This window comes from Mustelus asterias, chromosome 4 (assembly GCF_964213995.1).
Source record: "Mustelus asterias chromosome 4, sMusAst1.hap1.1, whole genome shotgun sequence".
NCBI classification, from domain to species: Eukaryota; Metazoa; Chordata; class Chondrichthyes; order Carcharhiniformes; family Triakidae; genus Mustelus; species Mustelus asterias.
Window position 1 is genome coordinate 58,373,462 of NC_135804.1, and position 26,460 is coordinate 58,399,921.

The 26,460-nt window shown below is 42.1% G+C and overlaps 2 protein-coding genes across 3 annotated transcripts in view; one reads left to right on the forward strand and one right to left on the reverse strand.

Annotated features, from left to right (window-relative positions):
* The window catches only part of LOC144493113 (diacylglycerol O-acyltransferase 1-like), a 213,415-nt gene extending 205,544 nt beyond the window's left edge, over positions 1-7,871 (reverse strand). The window contains exon 1 of the mRNA XM_078212015.1: positions 7,577-7,871. Coding sequence (XP_078068141.1) covers positions 7,577-7,725 — 149 coding nt within the window. The 5' untranslated portion in view covers positions 7,726-7,871. The remainder of the gene's footprint in view (positions 1-7,576) is intronic.
* Positions 7,872-8,088: 217 nt separating this feature from the next.
* Positions 8,089-25,118, forward strand: gins3 (GINS complex subunit 3). Of its 2 annotated transcripts, XR_013497630.1 has the most exons (4): positions 8,089-8,308; positions 16,517-16,750; positions 20,365-23,691; positions 24,790-25,098. XR_013497630.1 is itself a non-coding variant. In XM_078211105.1 (3 exons), the coding sequence occupies exons 1-3, from the start codon at positions 8,138-8,140 to the stop codon at positions 20,593-20,595; spliced, it is 636 nt and encodes a 211-aa protein (XP_078067231.1). In that variant the 5' UTR covers positions 8,089-8,137; the 3' UTR covers positions 20,596-25,118. The 2 variants fall into 2 exon arrangements, 1 of the variants encoding a protein (XP_078067231.1); XM_078211105.1 differs by having other exon boundaries at positions 20,365-25,118.
* The last annotated feature ends 1,342 nt before the right edge of the window (positions 25,119-26,460 follow it).

Here is a 26,460-nt window from a genome sequence, read left to right on the forward strand (position 1 = left end):
TGACTTCATCGACAACTCATAAATAGGACCTGAGACATTTGCTTACTGTGTAAACTTAATGCTAAAATAGGACGGATCAAAGGAATCCAGTGGGATAATGGCTACCTTGGTCAGATCACTGTTTGTTGTACGTTGTGCCTAAGGCCACCACTTTCAGTCCTGAAAAATGCAGGTCTACCTCTGAATTCCCTGGAGGGTAAGATATCAAAAATTTGAGCAACAGGTGAAGCTAGCCATTTCACCTTGCTACTATACAGTAGCAATACAGTGGTATTCGCCACTAACAGAATGCTGCCATCAAGCCAAACAGACGTTCGTCTAACACACAAGAGTAATCTGGTATATGAATTTCAGTGGCGGTGTGATGCCAGGTATACAGGCTGCATGTCCCAAAGACTGACAGATTGTTATAAACATAATCCTTCGGCTGTGTGCAACAGGCAAACTACTAACCGCACCCAAACAGCCAGTGATTTCAAACTCAAAACATAGTATCACATTAGATGTGATTTCACAATTGGACGTTTGCTAAACATTCCTGAGTGTGTTAATTAAACTGACAACAAATTTAAGATTACCAATTGGACTTAGTGTGGCTCACTTCCACATGCTAGAAACATATATTACTACACAAGGACCTGTCCTTTGCAGAAAGACTATGTATGCACATTGCCCTTTCAGTTTAGCAAAATCGGTAACTATTCACTGGTTCACTCCCAGAGCAGTGTGTGACCGGAGTCAACCTACCTGGTTTGAATTTAAACAAAGCTTGTCAGTTAACTGGAGCGTTCTCCATGGCAACGCATCTAACAGAGTTCACTTGCCAATCAACAGTCTCTTCTCAAGCAGTATAAATTGTTGTTCCCTTTACAATTTGCTACACCTGCAAATTGTACTGATGAGTGCAAGACAAAAAGCTTCACCTATGTGTCTTTTTTCAGGAATGCTCAAGTTCTGTTCTGTTAGAGGGTTCAGAAAACCTTGGAATTTTAAACACTGGTAAGAACACTAAATGGAGGAAATTAACTTAGCATAAGGACCCTAATGTGCTTATACTTATTTTATACAAAGGTACTACTCGCATAGACACTCATAACTACTGCTATGGAAATTAAACATATATTTTAGAATTAAACAAGATTTAGATTTTGCCATTTCTTTGTAAACTTCAGAAAGGAGTTGGCAAGTCCGGCTACCTTTCTCCCAGCACATGTTGGTCAATAAATACATCTTTAACCAGCCTACTGTCGTTCATGAGTCTATGTGTTTAGTTGGGTTCAGCTCAATACTTAGCACCTGAGAGAAAACCCCCGCTTCAACTGGCATAGTCAGCAGGATTGGTCACATGATTCCGGCAGCAAGATGTGTCTCCTAGAGGTGGGGGAGTGTGTTTTGATTACCACCCAGTAGTTAGAGGGGTTACAGGTCAGGCTGCCGGAAGCTGCAAATTGAGCGATTCAGACCTGGACAGGGGGATGTGAACACAGTATGACTGAGTAAAAAAATCACACTGAATCCAGGGGACCAAGAGTGGAGTCTTGGATTGACCTGGGGAGCAGAGCAAAAACAAAAATCACATGGTAGACAAAGAAGTTAGAAATAGTGCTGCACTTGATACAGGGGACCAGAGACAGACACCTGGACCAGCCTGCTTAGTGGAGCGAAGAGCTGCGCAACTAGAGCGTCACAGATAGGAACCACACAAGAATGTGATGGTCAGCCAGGCGCTAGGAGTCTTCAGTGAGGAAGACGAAGGCTGCGCGACAGCGATGGCTGGTCAAGATATGAGAAAGTTTGTATGGGGTTTGGATGATAGTTTGATACAAGCAGTAGTGGTAGAGCATGGAAAAATACTAAAGAAAATGGGAGAAAATGATTATGATTAAGATGCCCCTGACATTGAGCAGAAGGCATGGTGGAAAAGGCAGTCAAAAATATGCTGGAAATAGCAGCTGTCATATTAGCAACTATGATGAGAAACCTTCTCCAAAGGGAAGCATATATTAAGAAAATAGCAGCCGCGAGAGCAGCACAGGAAGAAAAGATAAATACACCGGTGGGGAGATTGGTGACCGGGTCACTATATCCCCCAATCCTTGAGGTGGGAGAAAAAGTAGGGGGGGGGGGTGGAGGAGGAGAGGATTTGGAAAGTTCACTGGGGGAAATAGCTCGGGGTGACAGTAATCCCCTTCCCTATAATGTGGCTACTCCATCTGCTCCGATGGCACCGCTTCAAACCAAAATAGAAACTAATGCAGGCGGGGAAGGAGCACCCACTGTTGTTACCCAAGAAATACCACTGTCGGCGACTAAGAAGCAGATGCTTCTGGATAAATTAGGTCTGCTACACCATAACCATAAAAATTCAGCTTTTTGGGAAACTGTGTTAAAACTAAGGGAAGTTCATAATCTGACTTTAGATGATGTAAGGTTACTTGTGAAAGGGAAGCTAGCTGAATCACTGTGGTATATGATGCCTGCTGCCTTACAAGGCAGAGAATGGACAACAGCAATAGATTACACTGACCAGCAAAAGTGTAAAAAATTTAGACAAAATGTTGGACAGGCAGTAGGTAGGAAACCCCGATTGGACAAAGATAACCCTAGTTAAACAAGGCCCCAAAGAAACAGCAGAAGACTATGGGGACAGAAGGTTTAGGGCTTATGTAGATGCTGGAGGGGTTCAGAAAACCCTGGGATTTTAAAAGCCAATAAGATTACTAAACAGGGGAAATTAACTTAGAATAAGGATTATAATGCGCCTTATATTTTATACAAAAAGGCACTACTTACACAGGAACGCAACTACTGCTATGGAAATTAAATATATATTTTAGATTTAAATAACTATTTTTTGAATATATTATGATTCTTGGCCAAAATGCAAACTGCCCTGAAGCATAATGGCAAGAGTAAACTATGATGAAGAGTTGCCAGTGATGGACTGGGGTAGGCACAGTAAGTAGTTTCATAACACCAGGTTAAAGTCCAACAGGTTTATTTGGTAGCATGAGCTTTCAGAGCACCGCTCCTTCATCAGGCGAGTGCAGAATTTGTTTCACAAACAGGGCAAATATAGACACAAACTCAATTACAAGATAATGGTTGGGATGCGATGAGAAGGGCACTTCCCGTCAGATCCTTTATGCATGCTCGAGGTCTCAACACCACCGCACGCTGCTTTCGAAGTGGCTGCGGCGGTGATGAGACGGTCGCACACATCCTTGTGGAATGTGCCTTTGCAAAGAAGGTCTGGAGTGAGATGCAGTGGTATTTGTCGAGGTTCATCTCAAGCAGCTCGGTGACGCAGGACTCTGTGCTCTACGGGTTGTTTCCAAGGACGCACACCGAGACAAATATCAACTGCTGCTGGAGGGTCATCAACTCGGTGAAGGACGCACTTTGGTCCGCCCGAAACTTGCTGATCTTCCAGTTGAAAGATTTGTCCTTGACCGAGTGTTGCAGACTGGCACATTCCAAGGTCCAGGACTATGTGCTGAGGGACACGCTCAAGCTTGGGGCAGCCGCCGCAAAGACACAATGGGGAAAGGCCACCGTGTAAAGCCTTTCAACCGAAGCAGACCGAGGGCCCAGTAACTGTAGAATACCCTCGGGCTGCGTAACTGTGTGCTAATCTGAAAACCAACAGCACACAGTAAACTTTAATGAATGTATATAGTTTCAAGTACTGAAATGTAAGGAATGTAATGTCCTGTAAATGAGCATCATATAATATTGGAAAATTGACTGGTCTTTTTTACACTGTTTATAATGATTGGATATGTCATTTTGCAATGGCTTATTTGAGAGTTTTTTTTAATGAATAAAGTATATTTTTGAAATTTAAAAAAAATAATGGTTGGAATGCGAGTCTTTACAGGTGCAGACAATGTGAGTGGAGAGAGGGCTAAGCACAGGTGAAAGAGATGTGAATTGTCTCCAGCCAGGACAGTTAGTGAGATTTTGCAAGCCCAGGCAAGTCGTGGGGGTTATAGATAGTGTGACATGAACCCAAGATCCCGGTTGAGGCCGTCCTCATGTGTGCGGAACTTGGCTATCAGTTTCTGTTCAGCGATTTTTCCGTTGTCATGTGTCGTGAAGGCCACCTTGGAGAACACTTACCCACGGATAACGTCACGATGCTCCACTTCTCCAGCTTCCACCCTAAACACGTTAAAGCCAACCCCTATGGACAAGCTGTCCGTATACACAGGATCTGCTCAGATGAGGAGGATCGCAAAGGAGGCCTACAGACACTGAAAGACGCCCTCGTAAGTACAGGATATGGCGCTCAACTCATCGACAGTTCCGACGCGCTGCAGTGAAAAACCGCACAGACCTCCTCAGAACACAAACATGGGACATGGTGGACAGAGTACCTTTCGTTATCCAGTACTTCTCCAGAACAGAGAAGCTACGACATCTTCTCCGGAGCCTTCAACATGTCATCGAAGAAGACAAACATCTCGCCAAGGCCATACCCACACCCCCACTACTTGCCTTCAAACAACCACGCAACATCAAACAGACCATTGTACACAGCAAACTGTCCAGCCTTCAGGAGAACAGTGACCACACAACCCTGCCACAGCAACTTCTGCAAGACATGCCCGATCATCGACATGGATGCCATCATCTCACGTGAGAACACCAACCACCAGGTACACGGTACATACTCTTGTGACTCGGCCAACATTGTCTATCTGATACGCTGCAGGAAAGGATGTCCCGAGGCATGGTACATTGGCGAGACTGTGCAGATGCTATGACAATGGTTGAATGGACACCGCTCAACAATCACCAGGCAGGAGTGTTCCCTTCCTGTCGGGGAACACTTCAGCAGTCAAGAGCATTCAGTCTCTGATCTTTGGGTAAGCGTTCTCCAAGGTGGCCTTCACGGCACACAACAACGCAAAAATCACTGAGCAGAAACTGATAGTTTGACTTGAGGCCGTCCTCGTGGCTATCTGTAACCTCCACGACTTGCCTGGGCTTGCAAAATCTCTCTAACTGTCCTGGCTGGAGACAATTCACATCTCTTTAACCAGTGCTTAACCTTCTCTCCACTCACATTGTCTGAACCCATTAAGACTCACACTCCAACCATTATCTTGTAATTGAGTTTGTGTCTATATATGCCCTGTTTGTGAAACAAATCCTGCACTCACCTGATGAAGGAGCGGTACTCTGAAAGCTTGTGCTACCAAATAAACCTGTTGGACTTTAACCTGGTGTCATGAGACTACTTACTAAGAGTAAACTAGACAGGCCACATTCTTTGTGAACAATAAGCCACAGATTACAGTTATGTTATCAGAAAAGTCATGGAGTTTTCAAATTCTCATACTCCAGAAAATGAATAGAAGTATTCACAAAGTACATAAGGTACTCAATTCCACTGATTAAAATATTCAAATCTTACTGGTACGGCAGAATGAGGTGATGGGAACGTCACTTTTTCAACTCTGTGGCTTTCGATGAGAAAACAACCTTTGAACCTTACGGATTTACAAAAGTGAGGTTACTTAGCAACAGTGGGTAGGAACTTCCAGGTCCTCTAGACCAATGAATTCCTAATTCTGCTAAAAGGTAGGATGCAATTGGCCAAGGTAAATAATGTGTACTAATGTGATTGGAGCATCCAGTTAGAATGACAGGGGAGGCGGGAGAACTGAAGTTTCAAAAGTGTATAACCGTTTTGCTATTGTATTGTATTGACTCGGCCAACATTGTCTATCTGATACGCTGCAGGAAAGGATGTCCCGAGGCATGGTACATTGCTGGGAGAAAGGTAGCTGGACTCACCAACTCCTTTACAACTTCGGCCCTCCAAGCCCGCGCCGCTCCCTGGTCCAAACTAGACCATTCTTTTGTATCCCTCCACTCCCACTCCTTTAACATCTTTTTATATCTTTAACCAGCATACTGTTGTTCGCGAGTCTGTGTTTAGCGCAATACTTAGCACCGGAGAGAAACCCCCCACTTCATGTATTATCAAATGACTATGTATACCCTGCCTTTCTTGATATATATTAATAATCTAGACTTGGATGTACAGGGCACAATTTCAAAATTTGCAATTGATTAGAATTGTGAAATATAAGCAGTACAATGATAAACTTCAGGAGGATATAGAGAGACTGGCAGAATAGGCAGGCAAGTTATGGATGGAATTCAATGTAGAATTTTGTGAATTGATATAATTTGGTAGGAAGAACAAGGAGGCAATATACAATAAAGGATATAATTCTAAAGGGGTTGCAGGAACAGAGGGACCTGGGGGTTTATGTCCACAAATAATTGAAGATGGCAAGACAGGTTGAAAAAGCAGCTAGTAAAACAGGGTTTATAAATAGTGGCAGAGAATACAAAAACAAGGAAGTTATGATAAATCCAATTTGGCCACAACTGGACCATCATGTGTGATTCAGGGCACCACTAGGAAGAATGTGAAGGCATGAAAGGGTACAAAAAAGATTCACAAATATGGTTTCAGGAATGAAGGACCTCAAATTACATGGATAGATTGCGGAAGTTGTGGCTGTTATCCTTTGAGACAATAAAATTAAGAGGCCAAAATCACAAGGGGTCTGGACAGTGCAGATTAAATGAAACCATTCCCATTAGCAGACAGATAGTGAATCTGCAGACACTGATTTATGGTGACTGGCTAAAGAAGCAAGGGCGATGTGAGGAAACCTTTTTTTTAAAAACCCAGCCAGGTGGTTACGATCAGGAATACAATGGCTGAGAATGTGTTGGAGGCAGATTCAAGCAAAGTGTTCAAAAGAGAATTAGATCATTATCTTGAGATAAAATCCAGGGCTACAAGGAAAGGTGATGGTGATGTAAGACTTTTGCCCACAAGTGGTCTGGAATATACTGCCTGAAAATGTGGTGGAGGCAGGTTCAATTGAGGCCAATAGATAATTACTTGAATACAAACAAACCGGGGGGAGGGAAGGTTCTAAGCTATAATGCCTGTTTGGAGAGCCCGTGCCAACACGATAAACCAAATGGTCTCCTTCTGTGCCGTAACAACTGTGTGAGGTACTCACTCTCACGGTAGCAAGATTAGGTAAGCTTTTTTGTGTTTTTATTCCAATTCAATCAAATCAAGTCCAATTCAGAGTCTCAACAAGTTGAGACATTCCCGATCCAAGCTGACAAGACAGGGCTCTCACCTCCTGTCTTCGGCTTGATCTACATGATCCAAACTGATTAGAGTAGACATTGCACCTCCTGCAAGGCTTGATCTCATTTGCATCTTAGCCAAAAGGCCGAGATGCCGCTTTTAAAAATTGTTTCAAATGAAGCTAAAATGTAACCTAATGACTTCAACCAAGCACAGCATGTCGATACTACACTTGACCTTAGCCAAAAGGCCGATAAGCGATTGTTCTTGAAGAAGCCATGCGGACACGACAGCCGAATGGTTTCGTTCTATGCTGTAACCATTTTATGACTGACCGGGACTGACTAATTCCAACTAGGCTGAACGGACTTAATAGTGCGCATGCACGGCAGAAAGCCTTGCGTTAGGTGCGAACGTTGCCCCACCCTCGAGTACACTCACCACATCTTCCGGCGCATCTCCTCCACCAGGTCCTCGTAGAACTTGGACCGCTCGACAGTTTGAGGCCTCACGTGCATGTTCGAAAACCGCTGGGTAGTCTTCCTTCTCGACTTTTGCGAGGTGTCAGAATGGGCCGAGTGACTTGCCATTCGCTTTGTCGTGTCGTCCAGCTGCTTTCCCAAACCCAACCCGTCCCCCAGGTTTTGTGTGCCTGTTTCTCTCCTCGTCCTCCGAGTGCCTCCCCAACCCAGCTGGTTCGCTCTCTTTTTTCAAAAACCAACCGACCACCTGCCGCGTGTAACGGCTGAAAGGCGCGCGGGGTTGTGTACGTCATTCCTACTGACGTCATCTCTGGCGTCATCGGCCTTTGCTGGCTTTATATTTTGATCTTTTAATAACCACCGACACGGCAATGCTGCCCTTCTCCCGGCGTGTTATTAAATTACGATTTTAATACCAGCAAAACCGTTCTCTCCGCACTCAACTGCTTCTTCCTCGTGACCTGGGCGGGAGATTTGAACCGGCTGTCTGTTTCCGGCAGCTCGAGCTCCCTCACCGGGTATGCCGCGTTCCGAGTCCTACATGCCGGTGTCCCCGGGAGGGCTGGAAGAAAACTTCTTCAGCCTGGACGACATCCTGATGACCCAGGAGAAAGTCCCGTGTCGCACTGAGATGGTGCTGCCGCGTCTGGGCTTCCTGGACAAGAGCAGCGAGGCCGATCTCATCCCCGAGGTAGGATAGGCCGCCTAGCCGATGTCAAGTGTGGGTAGACCGGGAGGGAGAAAGGGATCGCTTCGCTGTTTCCGGAGACTGTGGCCATTTCAATAAACCGAAGGAAAGTAGCGTTAATGGGAGAAATGTTTTAATTAAGACACTAGACCCAGAAACTATTTTCCTGTGTTACCCGTAGAATGCCTCCGATTTTGACTTTGCGTCAACTGGGGGACAAAATCTTAAAAGTTAAGCGATTTAATACAGCTGCCTTTTCTTCCCAAAGGTAAATCAACATAGATTAACGATTTAGTTGTAACCTTCACTGATTTATTTAATCCTTAACAGACCAGAATTCGAAAACTATATTCCTATTTGAAGTGCTTTACAATTTAAAAAATATTCTACATGTTTTCAGTCCTGCATTCTGTCTCATCGACCTAATATCCCTGGTTAGAGTTGATGAATAATACAGGTTTTGGGGCGAGGGTGGGGATGGCGCTGAAGTGGGAGAAAACTATTTATTTTTATTGTCAGTTCTGTAGCCAAAAACTTTCTAAAACTTGATATGACTAAGTCCGTTAATTTTATACAGAAGTGTGGGTAGCTTGACTGTGTGTTCTCAGTCTGCTCGCAGTCCAAGACCACTGAATTTATCCTATAGCAGTATATGGACCGAGGCAACAAAGTAGAAAATCACCAACCATACTCATAATAGTGATAGAGATACCGAGTGCAGGCAGTGAGGGAGCGAGACAAAGCTGAAGAATGAGTAATTGTCAGATAACTGTGTCACAGTAAGCTGTGCAAAAGTGGTGTTGGGAATGTTTTTTGCACAATTCAAATATTGGACGGGGTTGGGGCTTTATAGAGTGAAGGAAGGAGCCAGCACTTGGGTACAGAAGAGGGAACTGGGAGAGGAGCAATTATAGGAGGAGGTTTACTTTCTGGATGACAGGACAGTGTTCTCTCTGCAAGCCAGTGACCTCTGGTGTAATGGTGCTCTGTATACGCAGAACCACTGATATAATAAGGGTTTTTAAAAAAAGATTTCCCTGCATAAGGATTTTTAAAAAATTACAAATTACATTTCTCAAAATAGAGAGTTGACAAGTCTGATTATGCATGAATTAGGAGCAACAGTGAGCCATTCAGTCGTCATGCCTGCTGTGCTATTTGGTAAGATCATGGCTGATCTGAATGTGGCCTGAATGGTGTGCTGCAATGATTTAAAGGCCTGTCGGGTGACCAGGGGTATAGTGGTTAAACTTACCTGGCCACTTTGAATTTGCACAGCTGACAGGCAGAAATGGAGATATCAATCACAAGGCTGCCTGAAATCACCATGCCAGGGAAAGGGGGTGAGAATGGAGGATCTGACGAGAGAGGGGGAGCTGAGGAGGAGGGGATCAGGTCAAGTTACCCTCACCTGCATGGTTTTGGGTGGGGTACCTGTTATTTGGGGGGGGGGGGGGAAGAGGGGAGATATCTATCTCCGAGCATGGAGGTCCGGTTGCCATTTAAAAATGGTGACCCAATTTCAGAACAGTGGGGTTGGCTGGCAGGTTGTCCACTATGCATAAATTAGCATCTATTTGGTGAGAGAATCCCACCTGATGGATGCTGGCTGCTAAGGCTTGGGCATTTAATCCCAATTCAGGAAAATCGTGGTCTGTGTTTCCTTAAACAATCGGGATCAAGTTATGGCAAAGGTGCAGAGTTTGAACCAGCAAGCATAAGTTAAAATTCAGTACCAAATCATGTACAGAAATGAAATAGTGTAAAAAAGCACCTTTCATGACCACCTACCTGAAAGTGCTTTACATCCAATAAAGTACATCTGAAATATAGTAATTGCTGTAATGTCGGAAACGTGGCAGCAAATTTACAGTAAGAAGTCTCTCATCACCAGGTTAAAGTCCAACAGGTTTATTTGGTAGCAAAGCCACTTAGGACCACAGTTAGATCAGTCATTATTTTAGTGAATGCCTGAGGAGCCAAATAGCCTACTCGTGCTCCAAATTCACACGCATTCACATTTCTGTTTCTGGGAGTTCGCTGTGTGTAAATTTGCTAGTCGTGATGTGGAGATGCTGGCGTTGGACTGGGGTAAACACAGTAAGAAGCACAGTGGCTTTTGCTACCAAATACACCTGTTGGATTTTAACCTGGTGTTGTGAGACTTCTTACTGTGTTTACCCCAGTCCAATGCCGGCATCTCCACATCATGACTAGCAAATTTACACGCAGCAAATTCCCAGAAACAGAAATGTGAATGCGTGTGAATTTGGAGCACAAGTAGGCTATTTGGCTCCTCAGACATGCTCTGGCATTCAATAAAATAATGACTGATCTAACTGTGGTCCTAAGTCCACATTCTGCCTACCCCTGATCACCTTTGAATCCCTTGTTAGTCAAGAAACAATGTACGTTTGCCTTAAAAATATTCAATGACTTATTTCCATCATTCTCTGGGAAAGAGAGTACTAAAAACATCCAATCTTCTTGAGAGAATATTTCTTCTCATCTGTCTGAAATGGGAGACTCTTATTTTTGTGTCCCCTTGTTCTAGTATCTGTCACAAGAGGAGCCATCCTTTCAGGATCAATACTATCATGTCCTCTCAGGATCTTGTATGTTTCATTAAAATCACCTCTCATCTAAACTGCAATGGATACATGTGTAGCCTATCCAACCTTTCCTCATAAGATAAACCACTCATCCCAGGTATTAGGTGAATGAACCTTCTCTGAACTGCTTCTAATGCATTTATCCTTGTTTAAATAAGGAGACCAAAACTGTACACAGTGCTCCAGATGTGGTCTCATCAATACACTGTGTAACTGTAGTAAAGCATTCCTACTTTTATATTCCATTAATAAATGACAACATTCCATTTGGCTTCCTAATCACTTGCATACTAACTTTGTTTCATGTACCAGTACACCCAGATTCCTCTGTACTTCAAGTTCTGCAATCTCTCCAGATAATCTGCTTTTGTGATGTTGGCTGAAGGATAAATATTGGCCAGGATAGGGATCTTGTATGTTCTCTTGAGATGGCAGACAAGGTCTCTCCTCCAACTGTGCAACACTGCCACACTCCTATAGAGTCAGCATTGATTTTTGTACTCGAGTCCTGAAGTGGGATCTGAACCCCCAATCTGCTGACTTGAAGAAGAGTGCCACCCACTGAGCCTTGGAAATTTATTGCTTACAAGCACTCCACATGGAAAGAAAAATGGGATAAAGAGAAATAGCAACGAAATACTTTTTAAAAATCTCCAATAATAATTAAAATTTTAAGGAATGAAATTGTTTTCCAGATATGCTTGACAGTAATTAAGACTTATCTCACTTTTTAAAATACACTTAACTGATCAAATGACTCCAGTCTTCTGTGGATTCCTTAAAGGTTTGGTTTGCAGCCCCTGTATTTTACAAGACATTGATGACAAGTAGTGTCCACTGAATCTGAGATCAAGTCTGCACTGTTGCAAACTGGAATAGCATGATTGCAATGACAAAATTATAAACTATAAGTATTACAAAAATAAAATATGTAGAGAACTTGATGCTGATGCGGCACGGTAGCACAGTGGTTAGCACTGCTGCTTCACAGCTCCAGGGACCTGGGTTCGATTCCCGGCTTGGGTCACTGTGTGGAATTTGCACATTCTTCCTGTGTTTGCATGGGTTTCCTCCGGGTGCTCCAGTTTCCTCCCACAGTCCAAAGATGTGCGGGTTAGGTTAATTGGCCATGCTAAATTACCCCTTAGTGTCCTGGGATGCGTAGGTTAGAGGGATTAGCAGGTAAATATGTGGGGATATGGGGATAAGGCCTGGGTGGGACTGTGGTTGGTGCAGACTCGATGGGCCGAATGGCCTTTTTCTGCACTGTAGGGTTTCTATGATTTCTATGATGATTATTTTAGTGTATGTGCCATGTGGCAATCCAAATAAACTTAACACGCTTTGGTGAAGTTTTATATAATGTGTAATTGAATGGTTTGAAGAACCTAACTTGACCATGCCCTTGCTATCTCTATAATCTCCTACAACTCTTTGAGAAATCCTGGTCTCTTGAGCATTCCTGATTTTAATAATTCTACCTTTGACAGCTGTGCATTCAGCTGCAAAGGCCCTAAGCTCTGGCATTCCCTCCCTAAATTGCTCTTTCTCTGAACTCCTCTTTCCTCCTTTTAAGTCACTTTTGAAAATCTACCTTTTTGACCAAGCTTTTGGTCATCTGCTCTTATACCCCTTGCATGGCTCAGTCTCTCATTTTTATTTATAATGCTCCTGAGAATCTCTTTGGGTTGCTTTATTATAATAAAGGCACTATAAAACTCCAAGCTGTTAATTTTATCCCTTTCTTCTACTTCAGCCATTATTGCAGGATATTGATTGAGGTAGGTGAACCTTTGAGTTCTAAGCCATCTGCATGTTGCTTCGTGTTCCCTTGATTGCAAGTTTTATCATTTGCTCCTAATTCATCAAAAAAATCTGCTTGTCATCATCCTGCCATTGCTCTCGTTCTCATTGGCTTCCTGTGTTGAATATATTGACTTCAAAGGAACAATACATTTATAGTGCCTTTTGTATTTTCAGGATGTCACCAAATGCTTCACAGCTAATGAATTAATTTGGTATATGTTACATCGGCAAATGTAAAAGTCAATTTGCAATAAACCAGCACAAAGACAAATTACCAGTTTTATTTTGCGAGTTAAGTGTTTGCCATGGTACTTCAAATAATGTCTGAGCAACATTTATACCTTTTTTGAACAGGTGATTAGGGCTTTGCTTTATCCGGAAGCATTTCAACCGGAAGATTGTATATGTGATGATGCAGTGCACACTCTACTGTACTGCACATTGTCAATTTACATTGCGCATTCAACTCTTGAATTGTGTTTTGACCCAAAACCTTCTGATTTGAGATGAGAGCATTACCACTAAGCTGACCTCACAATTGCCCTTGTCTACAAATTCCTGTGTAACCTCCAGTGCTAAGTGGCAGTCCATGTTGCCTTGCTTTTTGGTATTCCGATTCTCTTCATCCAGCACTTGTTTAGATCTTTCAATAGTTTGGGTGCTACACTCTGAAACTCGTTCTCAAAGTCCATCTACATTATTTTGTCTGATCCCGACATTTAAAATATTGCCATGCATCATCTTTCCTACTTTGTTTTTTTTGCTTGGTACCTACTTTCACTCTTTAGGAATAAGGGTAAGTGATTCATCACCTCAATCCTATTCTCATGCAGTTAGATCATAGCTGATCCATGACTTAATTCCAACCCCTCTCTTAGGGGAAGGTATTATAAGAACCAAATAAAATGCTGTTGCTCAGTTTTGAAATTTTCAATTAGCCTTAATGAGTTTTTAAGATGATACTTTGTTTAATGGTACTATATAATTGCACATTAAATCTTATCATTTAAGTAAATGATTTAGAATCCTTAAAATGGAACTTCAAGCCCCTCAAGTTGAAATCAGTGAAGTTAAGATTCTTACAATTCTTAATTATTGCCATCCACCTGTATATATCCTGTTCTGTAATTGCATTACTTCATTGTCACTGGCGAACCAACAGTACATATATAGTGCTTACATTGACTTTCCATTCTGTCCCACCCACTTCTTCCCTCTCCAAATATATAATTCATCACAGTTCTGTTCCTCTTCAGTTCTGTAAAAGGGTCATATGAACTTGAAACATTAATTGTTTCTCTGTTTACAGATGCTGTCAGACCTGAGTTTATCCAGCATATTTTGTTTTTATTTCAGGTATTTATTTCAGTATTTCGCTTTCATTTGAGTGTTTAATTCACTGCTATTACCCTTCCATGAAGAGTACTAGCCCCCTCTAACGGGATTTCTGTTTTTCTCTTTTACCATGTTCACCTCAATTGCTTTCCATTTCTTGGGGAAATGGTCCCACAGTGGTAGTGGTATTGTTGTTTGACTAGTGATCCAGAAATCCAGGGTAATGCTCTGGAGACTTGGGTTCGAATCCTAACACGGCAGAGGTGGAATTTAAAAACGAAACAAAATACCTGGAACTAAAAGGCTAACGATGAAACCATTGTCAATCACCATTAAAATCCATCTAGTTCACTAGTGCCTTTTAGGGAAGGAAACCTAAAAGCCCTTACCTGGTCTGGCCTACATGTGACTCCAAACCCACAGCAATGTGGTTGACTATTAAATGGTCCAGCAAGCCACTCAGTTGTATTCAATCTCTATAAATGAAACAAAAAGGAACAAAATTGGATGGACCACCTGGCATCAACGTAGGCACTGGAAACGACACCAGTAAACCCAGCCCAGTCGACCTGCAAAGTCCTCCTTACTAACATTTGGGGGCTTGTGCCAAAATTGGGAGGGCTGTTTCACAAGACTAGTCAAGCCTGATGTAGTGTCACTCACAGAATTATACCTTACAGATAATGCCACAGACACCATCATCAACATTTCCTGGGTATGTCTCACTAGCAGGACAGATCCAGCAGAGGTGGCAGTACAGTGGCATACAATTGGGAGTCCTCAGCACCGAGTCCATAAAGTCTTGGCACCAGGTCAAACATGGGCAAGGAAACCTCCTGCTGGTTACCATGTTCAGTCTCCCTCAGCTGATGAATCAGTACTCCTCCATGTTGAATACCACTTGAAAGAAGCATTGAGGGTGGCACGGGTGCAGAATGTACTCTGGGTAGGGGACTTCAATGTCCATCACCAAGAGTGGCTTGGTAATACCACACAGATCGAGTTGGTCAGGTCCTAGAGAACATAACTGCTGGACTAGGACTGTGGCAGGTGGTGAGGGAACCAACAAGAGGGAAAACATACGTGACCTCATCCTCACCAGCCTGCCTGCCGCAGATGCATCTGTCCATGATGGTATCGGTAGGAGTGACCACCACACAGTCCTTGGATTCAGTCCCAACTTCACATTGATGATACCCTCTGTCGTGCTCTAAGTGCTTCTGCAATTGTAACACATGTGCCAAAGATTGAATGGGAGGCATGAAAAACAGAGAATTTTTATTTTCTGCACTCATTTCAGTTTTATATAAGTTGGAAGCTTCTGATTATGACTTTTCTTTTGAGGGGCATTTTTGCCAACAGAACTCAATGTATTACTACTTGTCACAAATGGTTTTGTAGCTTTTAGAGACATGAGCATTATAATCTAAGCTGACATCAACTCATTTGGCTTCTTCCTGTGGTCTAGGTCACTGAACTCATAGACCACAAAGCTAGAGCAATGCTCTGGGCTCCCTGGCTCTAATCCCAACATGGTAGATGCTAAAAATTGTCCTGTGGTAGGTATGGGTGATCTGACACTTCAGTGCTGCACTGTCAGAGACCTCATCAATCAGCTGGCCATTTAAACCAGTTAATGGATGGAAAACATTCACTGCAATAATTAAAGAGCAGTGGAGTTTGTGTTCTGGTCAACATTTATTCTTGAATTCAACATTACTAAAATGAATTGTTCAGTTAATTATCTAATTTTTGCCTGATGGACAAATTTGGTCACCACATTTGCTTATATTGTAACAATGGCTTCATTTTCTAAAGTTCTGCTCTGGCTATGAAGTGTTTTGGGACGTCCTGAAAGTGTGTAGGGTTGTACATACATCCATGGTTCAGTTGGTAGCAAGTTCGCCTCTGAGTCACAAGGTTTTGGGTTCAAATCTCATTTCAAAGTTCAATCGCAGAAATCGAGGCTTGCATCCAGTCCGCTAAGAAACTGCTGCACTGTTGGTGGCAAGCTGTCTTTTCCGCTGAGATGTTAAACCAATGTCCTATCTGGTGTCTGGATAGATGTAAAAGATCCCATGGCACTATATTGAAAAGCAATGGAATGATCCCTGATGTTCTGGCCAATGTTTATCCCTCAAGCGACATCAGGAAAAACACATTTAAGGGCAATGTCACATTGATCTTCGTGGGATTTTGCTGTGCACAGTGGTTTCCGTGTTTCTTGCTTAACACCTGTGACTACAATTCAAAAGTACTTGATTGTCTGTAAAGTATTTTGAGACATCAGGTGATCATGGAAAGCACTATATAAAAGCAAGTTTGTTTTTTCTTTTGTTCCTTGTTTGGATTTGGCAAATTACAGGAAATGAAGATTCTTACCTTGCCGAGAATTGCTAGCTGCTCTGTTTCTTATTGTGTTGCATTGTGAGCTGAATTTTTTTTTTGTCCTGTAAAGGGTACAAAGCTGGAACTCCCGCTTTGGTTGGCCAAAGGGTTGTGTGATCCCAAACGTCGCATTGTATCTGCTGGCACTCCAAAAGTGTATAAGGGTAGCTGGCGGACAATTTTCAATGCTGATGCAAAGGTAGTAGACCTGCACAAAATGGGGCCATATTATTATGGTTTTGGAACACAGCTGCTGAATTTTAATAATCCAGAGAACATCGAGATCGCTCAGACCATCCTACAGGTGAGTGTCCCAGTTTACTATATTTCAGAGTGCCATTTTGTATTAAAGGCTATGTCAATGAAAAAAAAATACTGCTAATGTTGGCAAAAGTTGTATTCATTTATGTAATGCATTTATTTATTGCCCTTAAGATGGTTTTGAGTCGCCTTGAACTGTTGCAGTCTGGGTAGTGTTCCCACAGTGCTGTTGGGGAAGGTGTTACAGGATTTTGATTCTCCAACACTGAAGGAACATCAATATAGTTAGAATGGTGTGTGGCATATTTTGGGAACTTGCAGATGGTTTCAAGTTCCTGTGCACTTGCTGCCTTTGCTCTTCTAGGTGGTAGAAGTATGGGTTTGGAAAGTGCTGATGAAGGAACCTTGGTGAGTTTCTGCAGAGCAGTTGCTGTCAAAGGAATGATGGTGCGATGAAAGAGGGAATGGTAATGAGATAAGTAAAGAAACAAAAGATGGCTCTAGAGCAGAGGTTTTAAGTAACATGGCACACTTCAATGAGACAAATTATTCCACGGCACGCCAACCTTTTTCAGATGAATTGATTGCTCATAAATGTTACATTTACGATGGTTATGGTCTTACTAGAGAAGTTTGCAGCATATAGTTCAAATTCCAATGGGTCAGAGTAAAATGCAAAGTTGAGTAAAGAGCAACTTAGTGGGTTAGTAGGAAACTATGGTCCAAATAGCATACTCTTGTTCCAGGTATGTAGGAAACTATGGTCCAAATAGCATACTCTTGTTCCAGGCATGTTTCTAAAGGAGGTAATACCGCTCATAGCACTTGAACGGGTTAAGCACAAGACAATTTTTTTCCCCTGATATTAAGTTTCTTAAAAACTGTCCCCACGCTGTATGGTCCAACAATCTGTGCATGGTTGGCTAAGAGGTTTTTAAAAAAATGTATACCTCTGATGCCAGGGCTCGTGACTCCCGTGCAAATGACCTATGCACTAGCTGAGCACCTACAACGCGAGTCACTCACACACCAGCAATATTATTGAAAAGAGACAATATAACACCCAGTGCGCACGCGTACACTGAAATATCAAAAGAACCAATTCCCTTTACTTTCCATTGAAACTGGGCAAGTTTTGAAATTCTCACCTTTTTGATAAGCATGGAAATCATCTGAAGAGCAGTTCTGCAGACCACTGGGGCTCAGAGTCTGCCCCACAGCAGCATACTGGTTGAAAACCATTCCTTGTATTCCCGAGCCAGTCTCCAGTATGGTTGCTCCATGTCTTCCTCAGGTCCCTTGTGCCCCAGGGCACGGGCCTTAGCCAGACACACCAATGTGGTAGAGATCCCCAAGCTCCCGGAGCTGGCTGTGGATCTCCTCCCTGCTCTTGCAGAACTCCCAGGAGCTGTTCCGGTCACCAACTGCATCTCCTACTGACTCGAAACAAAAGTGGCCGCATAGCGTTGTAGCAGTGGCTCCATCATAACACACCCCAGCCACAGATACTTCCTAGTCAGGGGTTTTTCCTGATTCTGGCACTCAGTAGGGAAGCTACCCTGAAACTAAAGTGGTTATGATTCAGGAAATTGACAGGAAAAAAAGTCTGCATTCAGAGTCTGCCCCACAGCCATGGCCGCGGCACATGTGCAAGCTTTTCATGGCGCACCAGCATGCCACTGCACAGTGGTTGGAAACAACTGGTCTAGAGGACATATAAATGGCAATAATAGAAGCATTTCCAGCATCCATTGTCCAGAAATATTGTAATCAGTAGTTATGACCAGTCACATTAATACCCCTTTTTCTTTGCGCCATCATCTCCTTTTGTCATTAAATCCTGCCTGCTTTCCAACTAATTGTAGATTTTCCTTTTTGTTCTTATCATTCCACCCTGTTTCTCTGCCTCTCCCTGTTTTTGGTGTGAACTTTTGCCAGATGGTCATCGACTTGAAATGACCTTGAAATCTACTTTCTCCCTCCACCTACCTTGCTGAGTATTTCCATCTCTATTTATTTGGATATGAGTGTTATGGAATGGGATTGACATTCTATTGATGCTTTGTAAGGATTCAAACATGTGGCTGCTGTTTCTCAAAGTCCTTAATAATTTCCTGTGTAAAAGGAAGAAGTGATGGGAAAATTTTGTATAGCATCTTATCACATGTCTCATTGTGCTTCAAATACAATTATTATAAGTGCAATCAGTTATCCCACAGATGACCTCAGCTGACGCAGCAAAGTCCTAGCACTCGGGACACAGAAAATGCTTTGCTCTTCAAATAGAACCAAGAGATCTGCTGTACTTTTAAAGTAGACCCAAATCACCAAAACAAGCAGGACGTATGAGAAGTTGGTTTAATGGAGGGCAGCATGGTGGCACAGTGGTCACAAGCTCCAAGTACCTGGGTTCAATTCCGGCTTTGGGTGAATATATGGAGTTTACGCATTTTCAGTGTGTCCGTGGGTTTCCTCTGGATGCTCTAGTTTCTTCCCACAGTTAAAGATGTGCAGGTGAGGTAGATTGGCCTTGCTAAATTACCTTTTAGTGTCCCAATATGTGTTGATTAGATGGATTAACTATGATAAATATGCAGGGTTACAGAGAAATGGGTGGGGAGAAGATCTGGATAAGATACTCTGTCAGAGATGGACTGAATGGCCTCTTCTGCAATGTAGATTCTATGATCTTGAAGATGGCATTTCTGACAATGCAGTACTCCCTCTGAACTGAGGTGTTGTCAGTCTAGGTTTTGCGTTTCAGTCCTGGAGGAATCTTGAATCACCATCTTCTGATTCGGTGTTGAGAGCAATATCGCCATAGCTTCCTGATACTTAAATATGTATGTATCTGTCCTGATAATACAGCTGTCTAGCAGCATCTGATTTTTTAACGCATCCTATCCAGTATCTTAATACATTAAAGTCCAAATACTAAGAAATAAATAAAATGCACCATTGCCAAAGGCAGTGACAGGTTCCTGGGCCCTCTGTCTGGGGCACAGAGAAACCAGTTATGTTGTAGTAGCTAAAAGCTTTTCTGTCACTTGCCAATGTTTCTGCTTCTTTCCTGACCCCCTCTAAGTCCCATTATAAACAGCGGACATCTGAAAATGTTTTCCTCAGAGTTCCCACCATTCTCATTTGGGTCTAGATTTTGCTGCTATTATTGTGCTTCCTAAGTATAATCTTGTCCCTATCTGTTATAAAAACATTTAAGAGTGCTACAGTCTCTAGTTCTAGAGGAGTGATTCATTTTGGCAGGTAATCATTTTATTAGTTGTCTTACAGAAATACTAAGTAGGACCTAATGATTTTTTTTTGTATTAATTTTAATCAGTGTATGCATTGTTACCACTGTCAACAAATGAATGGGGCGGGGGGGAATTGCAACAAGCAGATTCCATTTTATGCCAAAAGGAGTCTATTTAATCAGAGTCTCAGCAAAATGCACTAAGTGCAGAATAATTATACAATGCAAACTATGTGCTTAAAAGTAATTAGTCATTTACATCAGTGTGGTCTCCATGCATGATTGATGGAGAAATTGCCCAATGATTTCCATTTTGTGCGAGACATATACAATCACTATATGTAGGTTTTTAAGTTCTATTGTTCCTGTATTGTACTTTTGACTTGAGATTATTTTTGGCACAGACATTTGTCAACCGCTTCCGCCGGATCATGGATTCCTCCCAGAATGCTTACAACGAGGACACATCGTCACTGGTGGCTCATCTCGACGAGCTAGAACGGGAGCTGTTCCGGGCTGGTCAAAAGGGGTTGAACGAGTTTCAGAAGTGGGAGAAGGGGCAGGCTGTACAGATCACCACCTCCAACCTGGTTCAGAGCTATGGCAAACGGAAGTTTGCAGATATGGAGGCCTGAAATGGATCTCTGGCCAAAGAGGAAATGATGCAGATGGCAAATACTGGAGATTACTTTCCATTGTATGATCTCTCCTATGTATAATCTTTCCTTTAAGGTGCAAGTAATTCTGCAGAAATTACGACTGAGTAATTAGATCAATGCAATCACAGGATCAAAATTAAAACAGTTGGCGGGATTTGTATGCAACTTAGTTACTGTGAGGCAGAATTACCCTGTTGATTTGGAGTGATTCCACTGGAGCCCTGCTCATCACCCTTTTCTTGTACACAAAGCTACTGGTGAAGGTTTTCTGCAAGCCTAGTTTTGGTGCAGTAAGTGGTTTAATGTTTCAGGATTTGAGCCATTGTCTTTTATTACTGAGCGGTCCACTTGTCTTCATTCTGAGCCCTGCTGATATCCAATAGGGATCCCTGCAGCATATAAAGTTTTCAATATTAAGTATCTGCTTGAGCTGTCTGGGAAAAGACACTATACGAAGACCAAGCTCTTAAGATTATTTTTAACCATCTGTTTTTCTTCTAAAATTGATTGTCTAACCATTTGAAGCCAAAGAATGAATAGTTCTGGTGCTTGATAGCCATGTACGTTGTACTTTTGTTCTTGTTTGGGTTTTATTCAAAGCCCTGCTCATATTGTATGATTGTTTCTCTACTTGTGCTAACCACAACCTGCCAAAAGATGTGCCATCCTCAGACAAGGTGGTAGAGTCTTTGATTCTGAGTATCACATTTTTATTCCAGATTTCTCTAGTGTTTGAAATTGACCTGTACTCCTCTCTGGATCTTATTTGATCATGCTTGGTCAGATCATTCTTCATTTGAGGAATAGACAAGTCACTGTCATGGTGTCACTCATGGCTCCAGTGTGATTATGTTTTCTTATGCTGGAGCTTTTGGTTGTTGATGTGCTTCACTGATCATTGATGCCCAAAATATTCCTGTCTCTGATCACTGGCTCCATGGCTCTTAGTAACCTGTAATATCTTAGATGCAGAATACTTGGCGCTTGACAAACTAAAACTCAGAAGCCTGTGTAGTATCCCTCCTGCTACTAGTGATGGCAGCAGAGATGCAGCTTAAAGTGTGATCAACACAGGTTCTGTTAATGTTAAGAATGTAGGTCACTAGAAATATAAATTCTAGGTTAACAGTTAATATGCGGAGCTTTTTTTAACAGGTACGTTCCACTGACTGGATCGATCTGCCCCTTGAGTTTCTTTTACTAGCAAAGGGAAGGTTTATTCTATGAGCAATTGGAAGATAAACTATGCCGCCTAAAGGCCTTACCAACTCATCAATATTAACTATCACACTGAAGAATGGTCGTGTGTTACAAGAGATCAAGAGGTTCCCATGACTTAAAAGACTAAATGATGTAAAAAGCTTTTAACAGGACTGATTGTGTTGCCCTCTGTCATCCAAATATGTCCAGCTTTTAGTATTTAAAAGCAAAAAATTGCGGATGCTGGAATCTGATACAAAAGCAGAAAATGTTGGGGAATCTCAGCAGGTCCAGCCCTGACAAAGGGCCATCCTGTATCGAAACATTGGCTCTATTCTCTCTCCACAGATGCTGTCAGACCTGCTGAGTTTCTCCAGTATTTTCTTTTTTAGTTTAATATATTTACTGGCTGTAGTGCCAGTGAGCTGTCAATGTGCTATCTTTTTTATAAAAATGCTATTTATTTTAATCCTAACAAGGTCTACTTAAACTATTTCTGTGTCTGTTTTTAAAAATATTAAGTATTTTGTACAATTTGTTATTTGTATCTTTACACTGCAATTTTAGAATATAATCATGCAACACAAAAGAGGCCCTAGTGCCAGCACTTTGAAAGAATTGTCCAGTTTGCTCCACTTCCCTAATCTTTCCTCATTGCAGTATAAATTTTTCCTCCTTTAATATATATCCAATTCCTATTTGAATAGATCATATATTTCCACCACCCTTTCAGGTTGTGCATTCCAAAACAAAGCAATTCACTGTGTTGAATTCTTTAAATCTTCATTCAAATTATTTTGCTAGACAACTCTGCACCAACTTAGCTCTTGATAAACATCAGACTGTTCACTGGTCTGTCCATGATTTCCTGTTCAAAATATGACTTGGTGATGGAGTATGACTTTATATATTAATCCTTCATCATAGCGATCTAGGTTTAGAACGATGAGATGGAAGTCTCCTTTGGGGATTCTAATAGAACCACATTTTTGGCTGATCTTGGTTCAGTTCCTAGTTGTCTTGAGCTAATTCGACTTTGTTGGTAATTATTATTGGTGCAGACTTGATGGGCCAAAGGGCCTTTCCTGCTCTGTGTGACTGACTATAACTCAATGATGGGACAAGACCATCTCTAAATTGCAATCACATTTGGTGTGATAGGGAGGAGAAATATCACAGTACTGTTTTATCGAAGATTGGATCAAGGCTTTTTGAAGCATAATAGAGGAGCTTTCCTCTGCACCTAACTACCAAACTGGTGCAGGAGCCATAATATTTTGCTTATCCAACTTGTGATGATTATGGTAGGAGTTCCACTCACTACAACTTGGCTGGGATTCCCAGCATCAAAACACTTTTTTGTAGTTTATACATTATGATGCCAGCTGATAATATTGGAAAAGTCACGAGCGAAATCTGGCTTGATGGCATAATTTTAAAAAAGAAGGCATCTTTAGGAGTTTTCTTGCGTATTAAACAGTTCCCCCTTATTAATTTCGACCTTAATTATGCAAGCCTTACTTTAGCAGTAACAGGATGTTTACACCAAATATACACGGATACTTGCCAATAATATTTCACACAAATCCACTCTGATCACGGCATTTGTGTTCCTCTGCGTTTAAACTTTTAAAAATTCATTTTGCAGTATGTGGATGTCGCTGGCATTTATTGTCCATCCCTATTTTCCCTAGATAGTGGTGAGCTGCCTTCTTGAACCGCTCTAGATCCTGAAGTGTAGGAACACCCACAGTGCTGTTAGGGAGGGAGTTCCAGGATTTTGATCCGGCAACAGCGAAAGAATGGCGATATATTTCCAAGTCAGGATGGTGAGTGACTTGGAGGGGGAACTCCAGGTGATGGTGTTTCCAGGTAACTGCTGCTCTTGTACTTCCAGATGGTAGTGATCGTGGGTTTGAAAAGTGCTGTCTAAGGAACCTTGGTGAGTTCCTGCAGTGCATCTTGTAGATAGCACACACAGCTGCCACTGTTGGTCGGTGATGGAGGGATTGAATGTGCAATCAAATGGGCTGCTTTGTCCTGTATGGTGTCAAGCTTCTGGAGTGTTGTTGGAGCTGCTGCACTTATCCAGGCAAGTGGAGAGTATTCCATCACACTCCTTGCTTGTGCCTTGTAGATAGTGGGTAGGCTTTGGGGCGTCAGAAGGTGAATTACTTACTGCAGGATTCATAGCTTTTGACCTGCTCTGGTAGCTGTAGTATTTATATCTGGTCCGGTTCTGTTTCTGATCAATGTAACCCCCAAGATGTTGACAACGGGGCATTCAGCAATGGTAATGCCATTGAATGACGTGTTACCATTAGATTCTTTCTTTTTAGAGGTGGTCATTGCCTGGCATTTGTGTGGTCCAAATGTTACCTGCCACTTGTCAGCCCAAACCTAGATATTCTCCATGTCTTGCTGCATTTGGACATGGACTGCTTCAGTATCTGAGGAGTCGCAACTGGTGCTGAACATTGTGCAGTCATCAGTGACCATCCAACTTCGGAGCTTTTGATGGAAGGAATGACATGGTCTCTTCCTGCTATATGAATAATTTTCAAATTGTATGGTTGTAGGATTAAACTCCAACAAAACAATCTTGGATTCTTTGTATGAAATTTTGCTAGAAAGGTTTGTGGATTCTGGTCCATATGAATAATAGTCTCTGCAGAGTTGTTAGAGATGTAAATTTAAAAATGTGTAGAGCTAACACCAAACTCAGTATCTTTTTTCTCCACCATTTAATACTTTTACTGGTAAGAATTCAGCTTCCAAGAAAAGTAAATAACTGATCATTCCCATCTCCTGTAATAACTCCAGTGACATGGGTATAGGTTGTAACAGCCAGTTTACATGGTTTAGCATAATTCAACACTGTTAAAACCGTTGCAGTAATCGGTATAGCTTTCAAGCTGTCAAAGGCACTTTGACATTATTTTGTTCACTCAAATTTCTTGCCTTTAACAGGTTTATCAGGAGGGCCACCACAGTACTCAAATTCAGAATGCGTTTCCAATAGAATCCATCTATGCCTATATACTGCAAAATCTCTCGTTTTGTATGGGCACTGGAAAATCCAAGATAGTCCTTAACTTTGTTTCTGGAGGCACTTGGGTTTACTTTGTCAAATTCACTTCTTGCAAGTTTTGTTGGTTAATCTCTGAAACATTCCTGTTGCATTTTTCATTCTGAAAAGCATGACTTTGCATTGATAGTCCATCCAGGGTTACAGAAGCAGATATTTCTTTGGCTCTATTAGTTAACGGAACTTGCCAATATCCCTTCAATAAATCAGTTTTTGTAAAGAACATTGCCTGTCCGATCTTTTTAATATAGTTGTCTAACCGTGGAATTGGATATGAATCCGCCATTCCTACCACATTAACTTTGCGATGAGCTACACATAATCACTGGAACTCATCTGGTTTCATCAGCATTACAGTAGGTGAGCTCCAGCTACTGTGACTCGGTTCAATAAGTTAATTTTTCGGCATGAACTTGATCTCTCCCCTCACTTGGGCTAACTTCTCTGGATTTAGTCTGTAAGGATATTGCTTCATGGGTGACACAGTCCCTACATCATATGGGACCAGAGATGTTTTCTCTGGCCTGTGTGCACAAATCGATTCAAGAGTTTGCATTTGCTTTAGTAAGTCACCTCAACAGTTTTATGGACGATAGCTTAATATTACATCTAAAATTTTAAGTGCTTCCGTATTATCCAATCTGATTACTAGAGGGTCGACATTAGAATTTTGGCTTCTGATTCATTCTTGAATTATGATATTTTTATTTCACTCCCTACTTTAACCACTGTAAACACACACCTAACCTGACCATCTTCCCTGTCATATTGCTTTCACATCTTAACATGACACACTCATTAACTTTTCCTCCTGTCTGGAGTACTCATGTAATTTCCATAATTGAGTTTCTTTTTGATTTGATACAGTCCACGTTTAACAGTTCACCAGAGAAACAAAATTTTAAGCTTTGGCATTTTTATTCTAATTTGAGTGATTATCAAATGCAACGTGCACACTTTGGTTAATCTCACCTGGAAATTTGACACGCAGGTCAAAAGTGTAATCGAACAAAGAACAATACAGCACAGGAACAGGCCCTTCGGCCCTCCAAGCCCGCCCCGCTCCCCGGTCCAGGATTGAATCCTGAATCCAGGATCCCCGCCCAATTTTCCAGCCTATCTACATCCTAATATCCTATCCACCGAGCTGTCCCTCACAGCTACGATGCTTTGTTCATCACAACCTATTAACTCACCCCCACCCCCCCATTCCAGACCATGTGATCTCCAGGGAGAGGCGAAAACCCAGAGTGAAAACCCCAGGGCCAATATGGGGAAAAACAAATCTGGGAAATTCCTCTCCGACCCCCTGAGGCGATCGAAACGAGTCCAGGAGATCACACTGGCCCTGATCAGAAAATGCTTCCCAACCCTATTCATTTCCACTTCTGCTTTACGAACACCATCTGAATTCCCTGCCCCCGAGACAGGTTCCCAACTATCCGCAGTCTCGCTCTGTACTGGCACCAGCAAGATGATCATAGAATGAAGCCTTGAAACGAGAAACAAAGAACAATTAGCCCGCTCCGCTCCCTGGTCCAAACTAGACCACT